General features: G+C 38.4%; 1 protein-coding gene across 1 annotated transcript in view; it reads right to left on the bottom strand.

Annotated features, from left to right (window-relative positions):
* Positions 1 to 12,135: 12,135 nt before the first annotated feature.
* LOC135196564 (serine-rich adhesin for platelets-like) overlaps positions 12,136 to 24,280 on the bottom strand; it is a 34,174-nt gene continuing 22,029 nt past the window's right edge. The window contains exons 3-6 of the mRNA XM_064223409.1: positions 23,359 to 23,496; positions 18,528 to 22,033; positions 14,304 to 18,254; positions 12,136 to 12,399 (exon numbers count right to left, since the gene is read on the bottom strand). Coding sequence (XP_064079479.1) covers positions 12,160 to 12,399; positions 14,304 to 18,254; positions 18,528 to 22,033; positions 23,359 to 23,496 — 7,835 coding nt within the window. The 3' untranslated portion in view covers positions 12,136 to 12,159. The remainder of the gene's footprint in view (positions 12,400 to 14,303; positions 18,255 to 18,527; positions 22,034 to 23,358; positions 23,497 to 24,280) is intronic.

Raw genomic sequence — 24,280 nt, 5'->3', positions numbered from 1 at the left:
TCCATGCAGACAAGACATGACTAGCTGTAACAATTGGCCCAAGACACTTGCGAATAACATCACTCAACTAAAAGCTAAATGTATTGTGGCATCTGCTTGAAAAGTGGCAGCAGGCTACAAGTCATACCCAAAAAGGGATTTTGACGAAGGAAAAATCTATTTCTGGGTGATTGGCTCGTGTCGGCCTATGAAAGTATCCTTAATATCATTCTTTCTAGGTAAAATTAGCCTAAAATTACCAGAGAAAAACAAAATTAAGAAAATGTCAGTAAAACTGACTCGCTCACTCTTAAAAAGAAGTGTCGGTATGATAAAGGGGCGAGTGTGGAACACTACCACGAGCCAAACACCAATTAGAACTTCCTATCAGAATCCCCCCAAGAGAGAGCTGATACCAAAGGGCGATGCAGCCTCTACTACTACTACTAGAGGACGCCACGGACAGCAGCGCCCCTAGCGGGACATCCTTAATTAAAAAGAAAACAGTTAAATACATCTTGTCCTGCAAGGGGGGGAAAACAAACCATAAAAGGGGGGGTTTCATAGGGCGACACGAGCCAATCACCCAGAAATAGATTTTTCCTTCGTCAAAATCCCTTTTCTGGGCTCAGCTCGTGTCGGCCTATGAAAGAGTACCAGAGAAACAGACAAGATGGAAAAGGGAACAATGAAAAAACAGTTTTAAAATGATGGATATAATATAAGTAAATCAATTACAGCATACAAATTAAGCACTTAAACTAACTTATTTTAAAAACAGTAAAATAATAGAATGTAGTAATCTTAAAGTACTTAAATGGTAATTAAAGTAAATTACAGAGATGCATGTAAAATAAGGAAAAATTGGGATTTACTTAACAAAAATACAAAATTATAAAATATATACACCCATGTGTCCTACCCTAGCATAAAAATAAGGGTAGGTCACAAACTTAGTGTATTTTTATTTTAAACTAAAGTTTAAAATAAAAATCCACACGGTCAAACTGTGTTTGATGTGACATCAGAAGTAGGGAAAGTCACATTTTCCCGCTATACTTGCACTTCTGACGTCACATTGAGCAAAGTTCGTCAAGCCCCATGTGGATGGGCCGTAAGACAAATTTTCCAGTTAAACATTTACAAGGGCCCTAGATACAACCTGAGGGCATCAAAATGAAATTGTATTCTTTGAGAAAGGAAACTTCTGATACCTTGTGTGGAGGAATATGGAAAACAAATCCTGACTCCCCACAACAGACAAAAGGAGTTATCATCTGAAGACAACAGGAAGGCTGGAGTAACAAAAAGTTGCCATCAGGTCCCAGTAATTCTAGGACTAAGACTAGGCCTTAAAAAAAGAAAGCAAACCCAATAGAAAGCCAGTGATGCGTGTGTGATTCACTACACACAGGGCAAGAAGCTCGACAAGTCAGTTTACCACATGCATTACTGGATAGAAACACAAGAAAGCAGCTCTGCACTTCCTTGTCACTAAAAACAATATAGACTTCCTCCTGACAGTCCAAAGGCCATAAACTCCGAGCTTCATGGCTGTTTCCAGAGTATGTTTTAAAATATGTGAAGAGGATTCCTGAACCTTTCACATACTGTTTTGCATTTTCCATTTACGGTACTTGGTAGCCCCAGAATCTCTTGACAAGTATGGGGTGGACTCCAAAGTAGTTTTATTGCTTGGGCAATAGGATTATTGCTCTGCACAAGCAATAAAACTACTTGGGAGTCCACCTCATACTTTTCAATAGATTCTGGAGCTACCAAGTAAATGGAAAATGCAAAACAGGTGCAAAAGGTCCAGGACTCTTCTTCACATATTATAAAAGACTTTGGAAACAGCCGTGAAGGAGAAAAAGGCAACAGGATAGTCAAGTACGTATCTTTTAAATTGTTTAAGAAGAGAATGCTTAAGATAGTGAGACAGCCTCGGGAATGTCTCTTTCAATGGTGTCTGACGTACTGGTGGTCTCCAGCATTAATGTTGTAAATCTAAAGCTGCACAAACCCCCCAAAAATGAGATAGCAGCATGCCTAAGATTATGACCCAAGTCACTTTGTTATGGGTGTAACAAGCTGGATAAGAGTATTTTTTCTAGACTAAGCCCCAAAACTTCTTGGCCTCAGTAATAATATGCAAGGCCTACCATATCTTGTAGCAGTGAGGGAGGCAGAACCATAATATGCAAACTACTAATGTGAGAACTGCAGGCTGTTACACAAAAATTATGTCAAAGGCTGTAAAGTATGAAGCTCACAATAATTTTTAATGTTAGACTCATCCTCATCTCTGTGAGAGCTGTAGATAAGTTGGATCCAAAATCAGTGAATTACATCAGAACTGCAGACTATAGGGCGAAATATTGTTGATAAAGGACTGAAATCTGGGCTTCATTATTGTTGACCTTTGTTGACCATTTCATAGACTTATAGACACGACATGATTAAAATTTATGTATAAACTATTTGAGAACCTTTGGCTGTTAAAATAAAATGATGTGACAAGGTTCCCCATGATATTGCACTTTAGCTTTTGTAGCAGAGGCAAACTAAATGGAAGTGTACTCTGATGGGCCTGTAACTGGAGCAAAATCATGATTTCTGGCAAGAGGCAAAACTCTATCACCCACATTAACACAATGGTGCAAGGTCATCTGGAAACCAAATGATATGGCCACCCAATAAAGTTAAAGATGGAAGAGAAAGGAGGTGAAGTAATCAAATTATCTCCTTAAAAGTATGTACAGTATTGATTTCATCAAAAATACCACAAAATCATAATGGTAACTGCACAGATATATGGAAAAAATGTTCTTGGTATTAGAGTACTATCTCCCATTCTAGTACATATACAAACTTATTTAATCCCATTACATAAAATGTGAATTCTAATATTCAGTTCTTGAGGTGAGTCTATACAATAATTATATTTCATTTTCATCACTGGTGCCTCCTGTAGTATGCCATTAATCAAGAAGGGTGTTTGAGCACCCGGTCCAGAGACTTCAAAAGAATTCCTCAAAACCCTGGACTCAGAAGGATGATAAACACATTTTCTCATAAAAATTAGATAAAGTTGAAATTGCATGTGTGAGAAGCCATGATCTCTCGAGATTTGGTGAACTGGTTCCTCTTGGAAGGATATCCTGAAGGAGGAATGAACCTGTGACCAACCTGACAAATTGGAATTCAGTACAGAACCCTGTACAAATTACGGTTAGTGCTGGGTAGGAAGTGCTTGCTGAAACAAGCCATTAAAACAAGGATTTTTAAACCAAAACCCATTTCAAAGTTTGAAGGATTATCATGACACAATGAATTAGTGGATATTTCTAAAATTAAAAAAAAAATAAATTTTCATAATAAAATTAAGTTAAATTTAGCTATATCTCCCCGCCGATTAGGCGAGTTGGCATCTAAACCAAAAAAATCAAATGGCTGCCCAGATGACTCTAGTTTACCTGTTCTCCACCAGGTGTGTTTCGAATGTTTTAGCTCCAGTCAGAATTCTCCTTGACAGCCCACTAAGTTGTGGGGAGGTTGGGTGGGTCTACTTTAAAAGCAGGTAAGTATCCAAATAATAAATTTTATTATGAAAATTTACATTATTTGAGATGAATCTTACCTGCTGTTAAATTTAGCTGATTCCCACATTAACCCTCTTTCGCCGACTGGACGTATTTTACGTCGACATTTTTTGTCTCCCGTGTGCCGACTGGACGTATTTTACGTCGACTTACAAAAGTTTTTTTTTAAATTCGCGGAAAAATACTTATAGGCCTACCAGCCTAAAACTTTTGAATCACACGCCTTGGGGGATGCTGGGAGTTCACGGATCAAGGTGTTGTTTTGTTTACAATCATTACGCAGGCGCGCAAGCGCGAATTTCTTTCTTGCCACATTAAAAAGTATCTGTGACACATCTCGGAAATTATTTCGTCACTTTGACATAATTTTTGTACCATTGTAAATTAGCCGTTACATGAAGTATTATATATGAAAATGTGCGCATTTTTATGTAGAATACAACAATAAAATACTCATGATTGTAGCTTTTATCAGTTTTGAGATATTTTCATATAAATAACGATAATTGCCAAAATTTCAACCTTCGGTCAACTTTGAGTCTACCGAAATGGTCGAAAACCGCAATTGTAAGCTAAAACTCTTATATTTTAGTAATATTCAATCATTTACCTTAATTTTGCAACTAATTGGAAGTCTCTAGCACAATATTTCGATTTATGGTGAATTTATGAAAAAACTTTTTTCCTTACGTCCGCGCGTAACTCTTCCGAAAAAATCATACATGCGATTGTGGTAATGTTTGCACCATTTTAAAATTAGCCGTTACATAAAGTTTTATATATGGAAATGTGCGCAATTTCATGCACAATACAACTAAAAACAACCCATGGTTGTAGCTTTTATCAGTTTTGAGATATTTTCATATAAATAATGATAATTGCCAAAATTTCAACCTTCGGTCAACTTTGACTCTACCGAAATGGTCGAAAAACGCAATTGTAAGCTAAAACGCTTATATTCTAGTAATATTCAAGCATTTACCTTCATTTTGCAACAAATTGGAAGTCTCTAGCAAAATATTTCGATTTATGGTGAATTTATGAAAAAAATTACATTTTCTTTACGTCCGCGCAGTAACTCTTCCGAAAAAATCATGCGTGGCGATTGTGGTAATGTTTGCACCATTTTAAATTCGCCGTTTACATAAAGTTTTTGTTATATGAAAATGTGCAAAATTTCATGTAGAATACAACAAAAAATAATTGAAGGTTGTAGCTTTTCTCATTTCTGAAATATTTGCATATAAATCACGATAAATAGAAATAAAACCACGTTCGGTCAACTTTGACCTCTACCGCAAATGGTCGAAAAACGCAAATTGTAAGCTAAAACATCTTAACAGTCTCGTAAATTATTCAGTGATTTATCTTCCATCTTGAAACAAATTCAAAGTCTCTAGCACAATATTTAGATTATGGTGGTGAATTAAAAAAAAATCTTTCCTTCCCTCCCGCGCGCGGATTCTCCGCCACAAATCTCCGAAATGTACGTACCATTCTCGGAATATTTGCTCCGTTTCATATTAGGCATTTCATAGAGTTTTATATATGAAAATGTGCGCAATTTCATGTAGAATAAAACGAAAAATATTTGAAGGTTATAGCTTTTCTTATTTCCGAAATAATTGCATATAAAAAATATATATATAAAAAAATTCTACATTCGGTCAACTTTAACTCGTCAGATATGGTCGAAAACTGCAATTGTAAGCTAATACTCTTACAGTATAGTAATATTCAATCATTTGTCTTCATTTTGACAGAAATTGGAAGTCTCTAGGACAATATTTAGATTTATGGTGAATTTTTGAAAAAAATATTTGTTTATGCATTATTTTGTGATAATATTTTCTCTGTTTTGCTTTTATCGTTTTACAATGTGTTATATACCAAAATGATCGCAATTTAGTGTACATTGCAACGAAAAGAAAAGTAACTTGTTACCTTTAACCGTTATGCGCACAGCACGATTTGAATACAATTATATATGAAATTTTGTTTTTGCGCTATCATATATCGCATTATTTATATATGATAATGATAATTTTGTTCATTTCTAATGGTTGCATACTAAACTTCAGCCAATGACAAAAAAGGAGCCAAAAAAGGAGCCAAAAATGAACTCTTAATCTTGAAAACTAAGCACGTTGTGATTTTTTGAAAAAAATATTTTTTCTGCTTCCGCGCTCACTCTGAAACACCTCCGGCACACGGGAGACAATTTTTTTTTTACCGCTTCGGCGTAAGAGGGTTAAGAGGAGGATGGTGGGTAGTGCAGCTAGACAAAATTCCGCTCAGCCATTCTAGCTAAAGGTTTCTTATACGAAACCCAAAACATTTTCACCTGATCTGGAACCCTTGGTGGATTTTACTACCACCAGAAGTTGGATTCCATTCAGGGAGTAAGGCTCTCATACGTATGCAGCAAAGAGTAGCCTTGCAGAGAAAACTGCTTCGATTCAGCCAGCATGAAATGCAAGCGGTATGAGGGACCCCTGTGCCTGGGTCCAAAAGCCCTATCAAATGACAGTCACTTAAAATGAATACCTTTACAATATAAAGGTACACTCATATACAAAATTTGTACCTTCACGCTCCCCAAAATATTAAAACCCGGGATCTAAACAACACAGCCTAAAGAATTGATCTTTTTCGGTTCAGTAAAAGACTACCCACTACTAGTAGCGTATTAAGGGCTTTACTGTTTTCAAACACAATTCTGTATACTTAAGGTAGTGATCAGGCAAAAACTGAATTGTACTTCTACAGTGACACATCAATCCTATTCTGGAGCAACAAATTGACTTAACACTAAATGAAGTTGCAACTGCTGCTCACATTACGAATGTTTAACTTCAATAAGGTAGAAGATATGGAGCTAGTTCTCATGCACTAGCCTATCCATTATGTCACAGAGGACCTTGTGTTCCTTGACAAAGTTTCTAAAATCATAACAAAAGGTTAACCTTCACAAATACATTCTAGGTTTTCTAAAACTACAAAACAAAAGTTAACTTTGCCTTCAAGGTTAACCATTGGCAAAAGCGTTATAAGTTTCTAAAAATCCCAACACAAAAGGTTAACTTTGCCTCTTCCAGGCTTAACCTTCACAAATACATTCTAGGTTTTCTAAAACCACAAAACAAAAAGTTAACTTTGCCTTCAAGGTTAACCATTGGCAAAGAAAGCTAGGTTTTCTAAAACCACAAAACAAAAGGTTGATTTTGCCTCTTCCAGGCTAACCTTTGACCACAACATCTGTTTTCTTAAAACCACAAAACCAAAGGTTAATTTTGCCTCTTCCAGCATTTACCTTTGACAAAGATGTTCAAGGTCTCGAAAAGGATGATAAAAATGTTCTATGCTTAACCTATAAATTTAAATGCCAAACAGGATAGAGAAGTTCCTCTTTTCCCCCACCAAGGGGTTAAATTGGAATTCTTACAGGGAACTGTAAAGCATAGCCTTAACATCAACCTCAGCTCTAAGGCAGAAAGCTAAAATAGCATTCCCTTACACCAGCTTAAAGAAGGGTGCTGACAGTAAATTTACTTATTAACCACTGCTAAATAAAAGGTTTTACAGTAAATTCAGATAAAGTTTAGACCCGCATCTAAACTCCAAAGAGAGACTGATATAGAGATGAAGGGGGCTTCAATCTCAACACCTTACAGTGCTGGTCCTCAGCAAGATCTAAAAGTACTTGATGCAATACCGAGGAAAGTACGTATGGAACGATAACTTTGGAAGTAGACAGTGAAAAGTCTTATCTCCTCTAAACAGAAAACAGTGACGTCTACAAAGTTCCAGATGCTGAAAATTCCTCCAGAATGGTACCCTCAGCAACACAGACCACTCCTTCTGACCCCAGGCCATGGCAGTTTTAAATTAAGGGCAGATCCTATGATAACTTGAAAATCTTATTATTGGGAGGGAACATTCTAACCTCTCCAAGCAGTTAAGGAGATGCCTTAACTGCTTGTAGTAGAGTTGATTTCTTCTCAACGGAAGAATGAGACATCTACCAAGAGCATTGGAAATTCTGAAAAGTTTAGCCCTGAGGCTACAAGGGCTCTACAGGAGAAAAAGCTATTCTTGAACATGAAATTGCTCAATAGAATTCAGAGTAGATACAAGAGGCAGGCCTATGAGTCTAAATTAGGCAAAATTTAATGAAACATCCACTGCTCAAGCCTGAGGGCCAACAAAGTAGTAGTAATCATTCAGCTGTCCCTGTTCATCTACATGCTAGGAAGTTAAATGAGTGTTCCTTAAATCCACACCAAGTGCCAAACTTACGGATGTCAGGGCCCTTGTAGGCAGTTGTTCTTCCTGAATCCCCAATTGCTAAAACACTGTCCTTCCACAGAATGGATGGTCAAACAAATATGTTGTTTCATTTCTCTCAAAGCAGCAAACTTCCCACAAAGAATTTGTTTCTGACCGGGAATAAACCTGCTAAGCATCCTGATGTCTTTCCACTGCCCTGACATCTAAAAAGTTTTACCAGGTGTAGTTGACCATTCTATGATGCATGCTAGAGGGAAAAGACCAAAACTTGGACTTAGGTTTAAGAACCAAATGGACGATTCCTGGTTAAAGTGTCCCTCCTACAGTCCTGGAGCCAAAGTTGGTTCTGGATTACTTACAAATTTAATGAAAGTTATTTGTAAGTCGTAATTCTTACACTGAAACCGTACATTAATTGAGCATGATCATCTGAAAATAACCCGTAAGGCCATGTTTCCTAATGAAGAAAAGCCCTTACCATATAGGAAGTTTCTTTCTGGTCTAAAATCTTCAAGCAGCACATGCCTATTCATCTTGACCGACAAGCATGCATAATATCATCCCCACATCACTAGATAAGAATGGGGATATAAAGAATTAACAATATAGTGCATAAAAATTGGGCCAGAAGAAGCAACAGGTCCTTGGCCTTTGGAATACTGTTGACAGAGTGGGCTAACTTGAATAACTGATTCAGTAGAAGTGTCTTGCTCCTAAAGTCGACACCATCTACCAATGGGCAATAAGTCCCTGACATAATTTATAGAAGGCTGCACACTAACACAAACAAAATGCACAGAACAGCAATACCTTCTAGTAAAAACCGAAGGCTGCACACTAACCCAAAGTGCACAGAACAGCAACACCTTCTAGTAAAAACCTCTTGAAGGAACCTGCATGACTGTGGATGTAAGGTAAGTGGAATGAATACATTCTGCATGTGTACCACAAGTCTGACCATTCTTTGGAAAGGCACTAAAACCATGCTAGAATACCAACAAGTATATGGGCAAACACTTACTGTTATTCAGTCTCCAAATGTCCAAGAATATCTCCAATTACTTTTGGGTGTCTTCCTAAAGAATTATCCTTGGACCATCATTCCCTCTATAAACAATCTCCTCCTAGGATAAACCAGTGGAGGACAACCAAAAAGAATCACAACTGCCCTTCACTGTTTCCACTATATAACATACTGGTCCCAAGACTCTCCATGCATGTTAGGAGGTTGCAACTGTCCATATCCCAGAACCTGAATCTGCACTTATCCCCGAAAGGTATAAAATAAGACTACCAATAGATAATCCTGAGCTGTATAATCAGACAGGAAGCGAAAGCGTTCTCACTTCTTCCAAACAAAGTGAGTATAAGCATGAGGACATTACCCTGCAGCATCAGAAATGAGTTACTTGTTTCCTCGCTAAAAACTCCTGCTGGGTTGGCGTCTCCACCTCTCTAAGAAGTCGCCGAGACGAGACAACGTAAATAAAAGATAATAACTCAAGTTAGACTGAAAATCCATCAGCATGTCTGTCAGTCTCAAGTTCATTTCCCCACAGGAAGGAGAAAGAAAGCGAACCTCCTATTAAAGACGGTTAAAGGACCAATAAGTGTTGTACAGCAAAAGGCGGCCTTCGGCTCTCCGCGACTTTAAAAGACAAGACGACAAGCCAAGGCAGACACAAAGGGAGATTGTTTCCGAGGACGAGAAAAGTTACGAAATGCTCTCAAATTGGAGAAAGTGTTGGTTCTCTTCTCCAATATTTAGAGTGCGCCAAAATTAAGACAATTAAGATATATTCTCTGTGGCCACTATCCTCAACAAAATGAGGATACACCAAGGCGTAGTGTGGCAACAAACGCCAACCGGCCCAAACGAGTTCCTCCAATTCCATTCCAACTCTTCTTCCGTCAGCGGGTGACGGAAGGAGACAGCTGCCAAAAGGAGGTAAACAAAGTGCTTAAAGGATTGCTTTTTCTTCGCAGCCCTTGGCGACAAAACGCGACACTTATCAATAAGAGGTGACAGCAGCTAAGTGCTGTAACGAATCCACCACGACTCAATGAGAGCAAGACAGTTTAAGCGACTCGGGACTCAGCCAAGTTCACATTCCGCACGAGTCAACTGTGTTCACACGAGTCAACAATGTCCACAGCAGGGTTCCCAGATGTATCAGACCAAATTATCGTACCAAATCTCTTCAAATTATCGTATGTTGATTAATAATCGTTTATCGTACAGAGGGTCAAATTATCGTACTCGTACGTCTGGGAACCCTGGTCTGCAGTCCGCATGAGTCGACAGAGGGAGAGAGAGAACGAGGCGCCAAAAGTGGGAGGTGGTGGGAGAGGAGTTACAACGCTCGCTCCTCGTCCGAAAGCGACCGTAAATACTTGAAAGCATTCCTATATGAAACTAAGTTAGAAACCTCTGAAGCTAAAATATCTAACTCGGCGAGAACTTTAGATACTACAGACAGTGTAGACTTGAAAGAGAAACATTAATCGAGGCAGTAGTAAGAGATTTGCCGATAGCCGAAGAGGAAGCACGCAAAGAACAAACACAAGCATTATAAAGAAAAAGGAATATGCAAGCATACAAAAATTTAGAATAAGCAAAACATGAGAGATAAACAGTGACCGAGTCGACATATCTAAACGTGTAAAACTCGCTACAGATACATTATCATCTCGATAAAATGTCTACACCTATATCATATATTATTAAGCCTATGCATGCTAACACCTCAAACTAGGTGCTGAAGACGACAGAATGCACCTGTGGCGCGAGCATTAACGCTACTGAAACGGTCCTTATGTGAACTCTTTTAACGGTCCTTTGGCGAACGCTTTAAACAAGATTCAGACCATGAAAAGGGCGAAGTAGGTATTGAAGGGCACAGAATCCCATCGTCCCGAGAACCGACTCGATTCCCTGGCAGCGGATGTTTCCAACTGTCGCATGGCAGTCCTAGGCTTGGGCTTCGTACAGACAAGGGCACCAACACCATACTTCTATCAGGGAACGCGAAAATGAGCCATAATGGTAGCTTTTGGAGACCTCTTTTCAAGGGGATGTAAGACTGCTTTAGTAGGAACAATATGACTAAAATCAATGGGCAGATGAGCACTATTAAGTAGAGATTTCATAAAGTAACATCAAAGTAAGGAGGTGTAGCACTGCAAGCTGTTCGCATAGTGCATTGTATGATTTACCATTCCCACGAAGTATCTAGCAACAAGGACATTGTCATGGATATTGGTGAGGATGACAACTAAAATCTAACAAGTACAAACTCATATTGAACATACTTAAAAGATGCTTAACTCACAAAGCAAAGTATGAGGAAATGAGAACAAAATTTAAACATACGAAATTAAATATTTTAGGCCAACATTGCTACATATTTAAGACAACATTACTACAATATCTCTTAAAATGAGCAGGGTCATCAATAATACAAACACCCTCCCACAGTTTTATAGAAAATACTCACATGAATACTGTTGTAACAGCAAATTACAAACCATAAAATAAAAATAATGTCTACACAAAAAAGAAAAGATGACAAGGATAAAGTCATGGTGGCTGCTTGTAAATGTGTCTACTATCCTTTCACCTCCAGCTTATACAAAAGCAATTACTTTAACAAATAAGAAATCTTGCCCTCTAACAAGGCAAACCTCACTTGAATCCAAATTAACAATAGACTTTAATTTGATGGTGAAGTTTGATCTCTCCTGCTTGGCAGGCAACATGCTCATAAATCCAGGCTTCATTGTATATTAAGGTTAAAACAACTACAAAAACAGATGATAGTTACAATTTCTAAACCCAATTATGACACAAATACATAAAATCATTATTCATTTGAGTTAAAGCAATACAAGAGCATACAGAGAAGCCTATAACCTTAATAACAAACAAGTTTTATCACTACAATTTATAAAAAGTCAATATCAGAAGCACATCTATATTTTAATACTAATGGACCAAAAAATCCATAAATTCTAAAATGGCAAGAGAGAGAGAGAGAGACGAGAGAGAGAGAGAGGGATAGAGAGAGGAGACAGAGAAGGAGAAAGATAAGAGAGAGAGAGAGAGAGAGAAAAGAGCAAACTTGGCATTATAAAGTTTATAATGTAAAAAAATAAACTGCTTTATTTAATATATGAATATTCTGAAGATGTTCTTGTTCAATCACAAGGCCCAGCAATACCTGAAACATTCCTCTTAAGGCTTAAGTCTATTATATATATATATAAAACAGTAAAATTAAACAAATAACTACTCTACCTGGTGGTGTGGTGGGTGTGTGAAAATGTTATTCATGGAGTTATTCAAAACAGGTGGGGGAAGTCTGTTAGCATCTGCTGGAAGGCCCTTCAAGTGCTCTGAGGGCTGCAATAGTGATGAAGGCATGGGAGGAAGACGTGCTTGGCCAGGTATTGCCGAACCCAAAACTTCATTATTTACAATTCCTGTCCCTCGTGATGAAGACCCCATTCCTCCATTATTCTCACCAGCCTAGTAATTCAATTAATCAATTTTAGTATATATGGATCCATTATGCAAATAGTCTAAAACCTTAATAAAATGGTAATTTTACTTAAATTTACAAACCACATTTGCATAAAGATTAATTGTTGTTCACTGCAGACAGGTTACAAATAAGATTATTAGCCACTCAGTGGCGTGGTCGGTGGCTGCGAGTTCGATTCTCTGGCATTGCACTGAGGTGTGAGAGGTGTGTATTTCTGGTGATAGAAATTCACTTTCAACGTGGTTCAGAAGTCATGTAAAGCCGTTGGTCACGTTGCTGAATAACCACTGGTTCCATGCAATGTAGAAACACCAAAAAAACAAACAAAACAAATAAGATTACTGTCATAGTTAATAAGTGGGCACCAAAAAAGTAGTTCCTTCTCACCAGTGAAAGGCAAAACAACTCACTTTATATACAGATGAACTGACAGCCATAGAGGCAGGAGAATGACTTCACCCTATGCCTGAAAAGCAAGCCACAGCAATAAAAATTACTGTTGCAAGTAATTTGTGCCTCCAATTATTTAGCCATGCTTTCAAATATCTAAGAAAACTGGTATGCTGAAGAAATATTTCTGGATTTTGGAGACCTTCCTTCCCTCACAGAATCCCTTCATTTTTATAGTCTCATTTTTAAATACTGCTTCCTGGATTTTCATCAGTTGACTTACTTCTTAAATTGCCAGTGCTGACACAGGGCTGTCACTGCTATAGCCACAATCATAACATTACAGTACATACCATTAAAAATACTGATTAATGTATGGGATATAGACATGCAAAACAATTAATGGAGATAATCTTGTGATAGCAGCACAAAATTCTGATTGCCTGAAAGTCCCCCCTTGGTTAGTTTTAGTGTTAATTTAATAAAAAATAAGTGAAACTGTTTATACATTAACCAAAAGCAGGAAAAGCCCAGAAAATAGAAATAAAAAATGAATAAGTAATTATGAAAAAAGGAAAAAAACTAGCCAACTTGCCTAAGACAAGACAATCTAACTTTGTCACATCAATTACCTAATGATTCCTTACGACTTAGTAAACAGCAAACATTGCACCTACATAGTACTAGTACTGAAAGCCGAAGACAGGTAAAGAAAATATTTATAAATTTAGTTAGCAGAGCACTGGAGCAACTGAAAAACCCTTGTAATGGATCATTTGAAAAAAAAATTGAAACTACTTGCAACTTGTACTCATTACCAAATGCCAGCAACTCAGGTCCCCCATCCAAAGAATCATTGTTTAATTAATGAATGAATCACCATTTCCTGTACCTCTGTAAGGAGAGCCTGTACTAGTATGAATTAATCTAGTCCAAAGCTAAATGTTAAGTACTATAATGGCTATAATAAAGACTGAATAAGAGCGAGATAAAGAGAGTAGCAACCCTACAGTAAATAAATATAATCTGGGAGATTCCAACTGTGTCACCAGCTTGACAGACATACACAAAGTGAAGCAGGTGATGGAAGGGTCCCCAATGAACCAAATGGTACATGCACGGCACAGTATCCTATTTGATTATGTCTGTAGTCTAAAGACTGTAAAGACTGGGGCAAAAATATTGGCTATATATGAGTGACAGGTTTAGAAAATACATTTTATCAATAAATGGATGGAATACAAAATGAAGCTGTTTCTACAATGTTACAAATCAGAATTACTAAACTTTTTATGCTCAAAGTGTTTCTTCCAAAATTTTATAAACAATATTTGATAAAAGTCTGTACAAAAACAAAATATAATTTGGTCAAAAGCATAATAACACAAGTAGTATATGAAAATGTTAAAGTGCTTTTAAACATGGCAGTCAAAATAAAAGAAAAAGCACAGCATTAAAACAAAAGTTTATAAAAAATTTTAAAAAAGGGGAAACTTACTTTGCCATCAATTTCTGGAATGATGCTAGTGAGGTTGAAATTTGAAAGGGATGAAGATAAATGTGGTGCTGTCGGAGGGGCCATGTTCACCTGCTGTCGATCCATTACACGAAGAGGACTAAAAGGAACGTGTCCAGGAGGAGCCCCTGGAGGGAGGACAACTGATGACCCAGCACGTGATCCTGAAGCAGCTGTGACACTTCCTGTACCAAGTTGGCCAGCACCACTTGCACCTGTACCACTGCTACCACTTGGGTACTGTGCAGCATTAATTGGCATTAAGTTATCAGGCCCCAAAAGAAAATTGCTTTGGTGGCGAGGTGCAGTGCCGGGGAATAAATTTGAGTGCACGAGGGTAGAGTCATCACAGGGAGGGGTAAAAGAATGAAGAGATATATGAGCAAGAGCTCCACCTTCCAAAAGATTGGCTGAGCTACTCATTCCTCCACCGACCATATTTGTTTCTCCATATCGAGGACGTTTTGAACTAACACCACTGCTACTTGAAATTCCATGATTATTACTATTCACACTACTTGGAACACTCGTTGTTATACCTAAGTTACCACTGTTACGATTTGAATTTGATCTAGAATAAGGAACAGAAGTGGAGGCTGAAGAAGAGGACACTAATTGCATATCTGAATGGGGTGCTCGAACACTCATTGAGCCACTTGCAGCTCCCATCAACCCACCTCCACTGCACACATCCTGTGGATCCAAAGGTAAAGGGAATGTGGGATTGGGTGGAAAGTTGCTTTGGTCAGCAGGAAATTCATGAAAACGTGGATAAGGCCCTGCTGGATGAGGTGGTGGCATGATATCACCAGACAGCATAGATGAAGATGATGGGGGAAGATTCTGGTATGGGTACCCTGTAGCCATGTAGGCCATGTTACCACCATAAGCCAGGGAGCCTGAAGCCTGAGTATGAAGTTGGAAATTATAGTCAGGATTACAACCACCCTGACCATTTCTGTCATGACTTGAATATCCAAAGGATGAATTTGGTACAAAATTTTTCATCTGCTGGGTTGAATAATTACTCTGGTACATCTGATTAGGAGCCATTAATGAATAATTATTGTTTGCTGGTGGCCGATGCACAGTCCTCCCATAGTTCTGAGAGCTCAAAAGTGCTTCTGCTGAATAATTATGACCTTGTTTATGTGCTGGTGAAGACTTATTACCCCACATGCCTGAAGAAGCAGTGCCCCCATTACCTTGCTGAGAACCTCTTGCAGGGCTTCTTCTACGTGAATGGGAATCTCCCTGTGAACTATTCTTATTACTTCCTGTGCCACGTGACTTACTTTCCGATTTTCTACTTCCTGACTTGCTTCGAGGAGAATCTTTAGATTTGTCCTCTGACTGCTGTGCAGAAGAATCCTTCTGTTGTCCACTAACAGATCCTTTTCGAGATTCACTGGAATGGCTAACTAGGTGGCTAACAGAAAAATATCGAACATGCTCAGAAGAGGGCTCTGGGCGCATTGGCGTTGGATCTTCTGCAGTTTCTATAAAGCCTGTCATTGGCATCGGCATGGGGGGATTATGTGGAAGTCGAGGGTCAGTCATCATTGTGGGATCTGGGGGTAGTAAATCACTATGTTGGTACTGGTGTTGCTTACCATAACCGTAACACTGATGCCGGCCTTCAGATCTAGGTGAATGGGGACCCTTACGGCAGTATGCATTATAGTCATATGTAGGAGGTTGCATGTAACTTGATGCACTAACCATTGGTGGATGGTAAGGCATTGTAACCATTCCTGGCTGGTGTGTGGGTTGCATTACTGTCCCAGACAAGTGACCTGCAGCTCTCTTATCAGTCAAAAGTTCTCCGACTTCACCTATGAGTGACCCCGGTAACAAATTATTTCCATTGTGTGGCTGTACCGAGTGACCTGAAACCTGCTGTTGGACAACAGTATTTTGCTGTTGCCTTTGTTGTTGTTGCTGTGCTTGTTGTTGTTGTTGCTGTGCTTGTTGTTGCTGTTGCTGCTGCTGCTGCTGTTGTTGCTGCTGCTGCTGCTGTTGTTGCTGCTGTTGCTGCTGTTGTTGTTGCTGGGTCAACTGTTGTGTTTGCGACTGCTGATGTTTCTGAATAGCATTTTGATTCATGTGTGGTTGACTTTGGCTTGTACTGCCATGCTGCTGATTTCTATGATGATTAGACAATTGTTGATGTTGTGGCTGTTGTTGAGGCTGCTGTTGTTGAGGCTGTTGTTGTTGAGGCTGCTGCTGTTGCTGCTGCTGCTGCTGTTGTTGTTGTTGTTGGCCACTATTATTTGACGGCTGATGTTGCTGAGTGTGCTTCTGGCTAGTCTGGTACTTCCCAATGGACTGCTGATGTACTGGTTGGGAATGTGTTTGGGATGACACAGTTTGAACACTGGCTGGTGATCTTTGCAATCCACTGTTATCTTTAGATGGCTGATGCTGATGATGATGTGGTTGTTGATGCTGAGGGTGTTGTTGTGAATGCTGTGAAGCAGCATGTGCTTTTGCATGTGAAACCTGCTGTAGCTGCATTCCCATTTTGTCACATTCTCGATGAGGGCTTGTTACTATTTGATCTGCTTTTCTTGAAGGATTTGCTAGAGATGCTTCTACTGCTTGAATATTCTGGTCTTTCTTATTGAGAGAGGTATGCTGTCGTGCCAAATGCAAAGATGAGACTGCCTCTGAAACAACAGCTTGCATCTGTGGTGGTGGTGGTGCTACCTCAGAAGCAGAGGAAGATTCTTGTGTTCTGCTTACAGATCTTGCTTGATGGACATCAGATATGGGAAGAGAGTTGTGAAGTTTGCTTTGCTTTTCGTATTTACTACTAGACTGCTGTGGGCCACTGGTAGTACAATTGGACACAAAACTTTCTTGCGACAAAGATCCATGGATTTTAGCAGAGTTACTTGAAGTCTCCCTTGAAATGTTCTGACTCTGATGTTCCCCAGAAACTTGAGCAGATTCTGAAGTATTGCTTCTAAAAGAATTAACTATTTTCATTGAATCTGATTTCTCTTGACTGGATTGGGCTGCCTGAGTACTTTGTGGTAAAGACTTCTGGGATGATGAATTGAGGGTGCTCACAGAAGATATGTCTTTCTGTGCTTCACTTTCCTTTTGAGGACCTGTAACCATCTGCTTTGGACTTTGTTCACTCCATGCTCTATAGGAAACAGAGCAGTTGCTGACTTTTTCCACAGGAACACTTTGTACACTGCTTGATGATGTAGTATTATTGCTAGAAATTAAGGAAGCACTGTGTGATACTGGTGACCTTTCCTTAAGGCTTTCTTGATCTGGTTTCTCTCTGGATTTCTCTAAAGAAAATGATGTCACTTTTGTGGCTATTTTCGATGAATTCTCTGTTTGTAACTTAATACTAGTGGCAGTGTCACATGCTAAGCTCTCCACTTGTGATGATGGCTTGGTTGACTCTTTTACTGCTACCTCTGATGGAACTGAGATTAATGAAGTCCTCTTTACATCATTACTGTTTGTATTTGATATGTTAGCAGGAAGATAACCATAACTTTTGACTTTATCACTACTATCTGTTAAAGTCTGATGCTGTAACTGACTACTTGATGATCCAGGAACCTCCACAGTTAGGTCTGCATTTGGCAGCCCCTTCACTTGTTTCTCTTTGGTGGAAGTTTGTATAGTTACAGCCTTACTTGAAGACAATCCATCATTACCTTTTGAAAGAGGTGTAAGCTCTAAGTTTATGGGAGTTTTAGCCACACCGCCTTTTGAATTTCCTGCCCCACTGCCCTCATTTCTTGATGTAGGTTTTTCCAAAGATAATGGCAATATCAAACTTGAAGAGGATGCATAATGCATTGTTGCGCTTGAAGTCCTTGTCTCAGTTGTTGAGTTGGCAACAGACACCTGATTATTTTCTACAGCAGTCATATTAACACTATCTGCTTTGGATCTTTCACACTTTGTAGAATGAAGGTGTTAGCATTGGGGTAGAATGATAGGTCATCATTGAGGTCGAATGGAGGTGTCCGCATTGGGGTAAGAAATGCGATGTCAGCAATTGAGGGTCGAATGAGATTGTCAGCATTGGGTAGAAGAGGAGTCACATTGGGGTAGGAATGAATTTCAGCATTGGGTCGATGAAGATGTCAGCATTGGGGTAGAATGAGGATCAGCCATTGGGGTAGTAATGAGATGTCAGCACTGGGTAGAATGAATGTTAGCATGGGTCTAATGAGGAGTCAGGATTGGGGTAGAATGAGGTGTCATCATTGGGGTAGAATGAGATGTCAGCATTGAGGTAGAATGAGACGTCAGCATTGGGGTAGAATGAGATGTCAGCACTGGGGTAGAATGAGATGTCAGCACTGGGGTAGAATGAGATGTCAGCATTGAGGTAGAATGCGATGTCAGCATTGGGGTAGAATGAGATGTCAGCATTGGGGTAGAATGAGGTGTTAGCATTGGTGTCAAATTTGAACCACTTCCAGTGTTAGGATAACAAATTGAGTTTGAAACTTTTGAATATAATGCTGGTTCAGATGTAGCTATGGAAGAAATGCTAGTCCCTGGAACAGAACTGGCCACTCCAGAAGGCAAAGATATTGACCTCTGAGTACTACTAGATACAGGGAGACTGGATGTAGTTGGGTTTATTATAGAAGAAACAGTGGAGGAGGGATGTAAAAAGGGTGAAGAAAAGATTGATGTACATGTCGTTGAGGACCCAGTGCTTGCACCTGATGATGGCCCCAAAGTAGTGGTTACAGAAGTGGCATTTGTGCTAGTGTGGTTTCCTACTGATGAAACCGATGTACTTGCAGTGGATGGTAGTGTTAAAGAAAATGAAAACACAGGTGATGGGTTTGTAACTTGATATGATGAAGTAAATGCTACTGATGATGCAGAAGCAGAAAGGGTAGGTAAGGTGACTGCAGGTGACGACAACTGAACATCTGTAGATACGGAGGGGAGATTTGTTGAATTTCCCACTGAGACTGAGGAAGAAGAGGTGGTTAGGGGAAAACTTGATATAGGATCAACTAAAGGTAAATGTCCAGAAGAATGATGATCTGCTGTCAACGGTGGTAGATGAGGAATTGGTGGTAATGGTGGGAGTGGAAGAGGTAAGGAATGGCAGGTAGCTGGCAACATTGGTGCTCTTAAAAATATACATGGGGGTGGAAGAGCTGCTGTGGAAGGTAGAGACAATGGACAGGCAGTTGGAGCTGATGATGCTTTAGGCAGATTTTCACGAGAAGGTAATGGTGTGGATGTAGACGGATAAGCTGAGCTTGGTAAAACAAGAGGTGTAGAAACTCTTGCATGACTATTTGAAACAGCAGTTGATGCTACTACATTTGAGCTTATTTCAGGAAGGGAGTCTGTCAAGTGTGGAATGAAAATATTACTACTACTTGAAGTGGCCTGGGTAGACACTGTGCTTAGAGGTGGATCTACAGATTCCTGAGGCTTGGATGATAAACACAAAGCTGTAATACTGTAGGAACTACTGTTCAACGATGTCTCTGTGGGCCCTTGTGAACTAGGTTTAGTAAGGCATAATGTCTGAGGCTGACTCTGAGGTTCTAATGATGATGCAGATGTTGGATTCTCTACAGATTGGTTCTTAAGTTGTTCTGTCTGCATATTTTGGGTTTTTCCCTCATGCACTTTATCATCAACAGAGTTCTCTATATGGGCATGAATAAGAGATTCAGATTTAGAGCCAGACTTTACAATCTGCTCACTGCTGGTTATTGGTGAGGAAGGAGGAGAGAAATCACAAGATCTTGGGTCACTCTCATCAATGGAACGTAGCATTTCAACTAACCTATCATCAGTAGGGTTACTCGCTTCAATTCCACTCTCACGAATGGTCTCTGGAATGACACAAGGCATATCAACACGAATATCCATTATATTTCCCAAAGACTCTTCCACACAATCCATAATACCAGCTGAATGGACCAAACCTGTAAGAGTGGATGTGGATATCTCCTGAAGGTCTGGACTCTGAGCACTAGGCATATCAACCTGGTTCAAATGAACTGGTTTTGAGGTTTCTATTGACTGCAAGGTTTGCATAGTTGGGTTAATCTTGGAGAGTGATGGAACTTCATATTCACTCTTGCTACACTTGGTAGGTTTATCACAGATATCTAAAGTCATTGGTCTCTTGTTTCTGCCATGACTTTTTGAATCCCTCTTAGAGGGCAAAATGTGTGGCTTAATACTGTTTTCAGAAGTTGTATTAGGGCAAGTTTCCTCTGTTGTTACATCTTTCCCTTGAGAAACAGAAACTTCCTTGCATGAACATGGCTTGGGTGCAATGGGCTTTAATCTAGTTGGCTGGGGAACAGGTACAACTGGATTTGAAGGGAGTAACAATACAGGACATGTATTCATCATTCTGACAATCCTACCCCCTTGAAGGAGTGGGGGCGGAACCCCAGTAGACATTATTGGGACACTTGAAAGTGACGGTGTAACATATGTAAGCTGAGAATTGTAAACAATTGGGGGCACTAACTGAATTGTCCCAGGAGCTGGATTGTTACACTGTAATAAAACTACTTTTTGCCCTTTGGTGTTTCCTTTGTCCCCACCTCCATCCTCTACCTGAACTGACACCCGTTGCTGGGGATTATTATTGCAAAATGATGAAGCCTGGACTGAAATAACCTGGGCACTTGTCGTTGGTGGATTCTGTACTTCTGGATGCAGTGCAACAGGCTGAGTAACATCTTGCATCACCAAACATGTGCCTGATGATGTTAGTACAATTTCATCTGCCCTATTATTAACTTTTCCTGTTACTTCTGGCTCTAGCTTCCTTGAAGTTCCTGAAATTTCACTGGATTTCACAGACGGATCAACTCTAACTGATTCTTCCCCTTCATTTCCTGTCTCTATTATGCTAACAGTCACCATGCAATCTTTGGTTACATTTTCCACTAAAATACTTTCTGTTGATGACCCACTTCCAGTGGACTCTAAAACAGGATCACAGGGTTGTGGCAATACTGAAATGTCTTCACTAACACATGAAAGAGGAATATTTGTCCCTTGGTCATTACGACAATTTTGAGCAAGAACAGTTCCTGACTCTGGTAAAACTCTAACTTGTTTATTTTCACCATTTTCAGATATGATAGTCAGTGGTTCACCTTCACAATTAATAAGTGGAACAGAAATACTATTATTCCCTTGACCATTGGAGGATATCACAGATGTTACGGATTTAAATGAGGTTTCACCAGTTGGCTGATTAAATAAAGCTGAAGTTACAGATGCTTTTTTTACAGAATGCAGTTCTCTTTTGGTCACCCTATTACTCGGTTCATTTGATTTAACAATATCACTTATCACATGAGAATTCTTGGCGACACCATGATGATCACTTGAACTGTTGTTTTCCTTTTCAGCATATACTGTTGATACCTTTTCACTGGACTTGGATACTGAAGTAATGGTGCTTTGTGTGGAACTAAGATGATTAGAGATTCTCTGATCCCCACCAAACTCTTTCTCAACACTAATACCCACATGGGGAATTCTGCTATCTGCATTCTGAGAAGGAATACTTGTATGAATGCCATCTTCCCCATCACTAAAAGTTTCATCAAAACTTCCTTCTGGAACATATTCAAAATTATCTTCAATCACAATCTGGCCTTGAGGTCCAGTTGAGAGTTTTTTCATACTTATGTTAGTGCAGTTGTTTTGAACACAGGTACCTGAAATAACAAAAAGAACATCAAAATTTTATAATAAAACAACCAACTGCATTATAAATACTATATATTTACAAGCTTTAAAATGCCATACATATACACGTACTGTATTTTGTTAACTTGCACACAATCATTTTTTGTACTACAGTAGCTTTTGATGAACAGTACATATAAGCAAAAGTTTAAAACTTACAGATTACCAATTCCTTTTGCAACAAAATAAACTAAAATCTTAATGGACTCCAAACTTCAGACGGTGGGATAACCCTTAAGAACTGGGCTTAAAAAAACATATGCAGCACCCCAGACTGGGCAAACTTTGAGGTTGGCCAATTTAAGAAAAAAAAGATCAATGGAAAGAGGAAGATATGCAAATGCATAAGGTGTAAGAATAAAAATTCTAGAAAATTCTCCCTACCTTCCATGAGAAGTTGAAAAAGACTATATTTACAACCCCTTGAAGGAGCTCTTTTAAGATAATCATAAATTTGGCAAGTTGTAAATGCTTTTTCTAATAATTTTGTTTTATTTTTTTAAATTATAATTACAGTTCACACAATATCATAAGAGATATAAGAACTAAAATCAGTAAAAAATTTAGTGTATTTGTAGTAAAATATTTAGATAAATTTACTGAGATTGAAGATGCAGTAACTTTTTTGGATTATAAAAGATTTTAATAATATTTCTGCATTTTTCTTTGCAAAATTACAATAATAACTGACATAGTACTACCATAAAAGATAAGAGCTAAACCAACAGGAACCCCAAGGTATATTTATGAGCAAACATATAAAAACAAAAACTGAAAAATGTAAAAAAAAATGTAATGTGACATCTTTATTTTTTAATAAATATTATCTTAACTTCATTTTCTATGCTTTTTTTATAATTCGTCATTCACAGTGCCGTACAAGCACTGCACAAAATTGTTCATGAACCAATCTAAACATTCTTTTAGAGCAATAACATTTCTAGATATGTTTATCTACACATAAAACTCTCGAAAAAAGTCCATAACTCACTTGGACCTATCCTGAATTATTCATACAGACGTTTTTTACAAATCTTTTTATGATTTGTGGTTCACAGTATCATACAAGCGATGAACAAAATTCTAAGTAAACCAATTAAGAATGTGTTTTTTAGCATTATCACTTCAGTATATGTTTATTTAAACAGTTGAAAACTGTTAATAACTAAAACTCTATAATTCCTGAAAATTCAGCGGTCAGCATGCCCCTTAACATTAAAGGTGTCAAAACCACTCCCAAGCATGATCAATCCCAAAAGCCTTCACAAAAAGCATTTATAAGAAATGATCTTACCTGGAAAGGTGCAAAGGATTTCTCTCCCTTCATTTCTAGATTCAACCTTGAGTCCAGTTTCTTGCACAAGCTTCACCAGTAAGGCATTCATATGCTTCAGATCTAATACTTGTCTTTTGAGCCTCTTGATTTCCTCTTCTGTAATAATCAATTTTACATTGGTTTAGCAGTCATGCAATAAATTATGAATGGCATGTTACACTGCCTGCACAGATCACTGTTTTATCACTGTCACGAAAACTTCTCAAAAGTGTAACTTAAAAATAGCACAAAAATAAAGATTTGGTTACTTTTAATTAATACAAACAACCTCTGACCATTTGTCACTGGTAATGTTGCATTTGTTAAACGAATGAAAACTAATTGACCAATTTGGAATTATAGTTGTATACATGGCCAAAAAACTTTCAATATATTTCAAAATCTTCCCTGACCCCAAAACTTGGGTTTGACAACCAAGAATTTATTACCAATAATTACTGGTAGCTGAAACTGTTACCAAAACACTACTACGTATTACCATTTTTTTGCTTGTTTTCTAACGAAACATCTAAGAACAAGGAACAACTAAGACAAAAATTTTTGGTTTTCAAGTTCACAAAAAGCATTTTAAAGGTAACTTAATTCAAAATATTCCTTAACAATTAATTTCCCTCTCTGAGCATTGCCACAACTTTCGATGCATGTTTGCCTGCTGAGAATTACACGTCTCAAACTCTCTCTCAAGATCTACCATATTTTATCTTTTTTGAAGTCTTATTTGTCAAAATTAGCCTTAATAATGTCTCAAAGAAAATCAAATGTGTAGTACTACTTTTGAAAAAAGATTAAGGATGAAGCTGAATGTTCAACATATCAAAAAGTTCTGAAAAAGAGTTGGTAAATCCAAGTCTGGGATGAAAGCACCTCCAAGTAGATTTCA

Source organism: Macrobrachium nipponense, chromosome 18, assembly GCF_015104395.2.
Source record: "Macrobrachium nipponense isolate FS-2020 chromosome 18, ASM1510439v2, whole genome shotgun sequence".
NCBI classification, from domain to species: domain Eukaryota; kingdom Metazoa; phylum Arthropoda; class Malacostraca; order Decapoda; family Palaemonidae; genus Macrobrachium; species Macrobrachium nipponense.
This window is presented reverse-complemented; position numbering and strand designations above follow the sequence as displayed.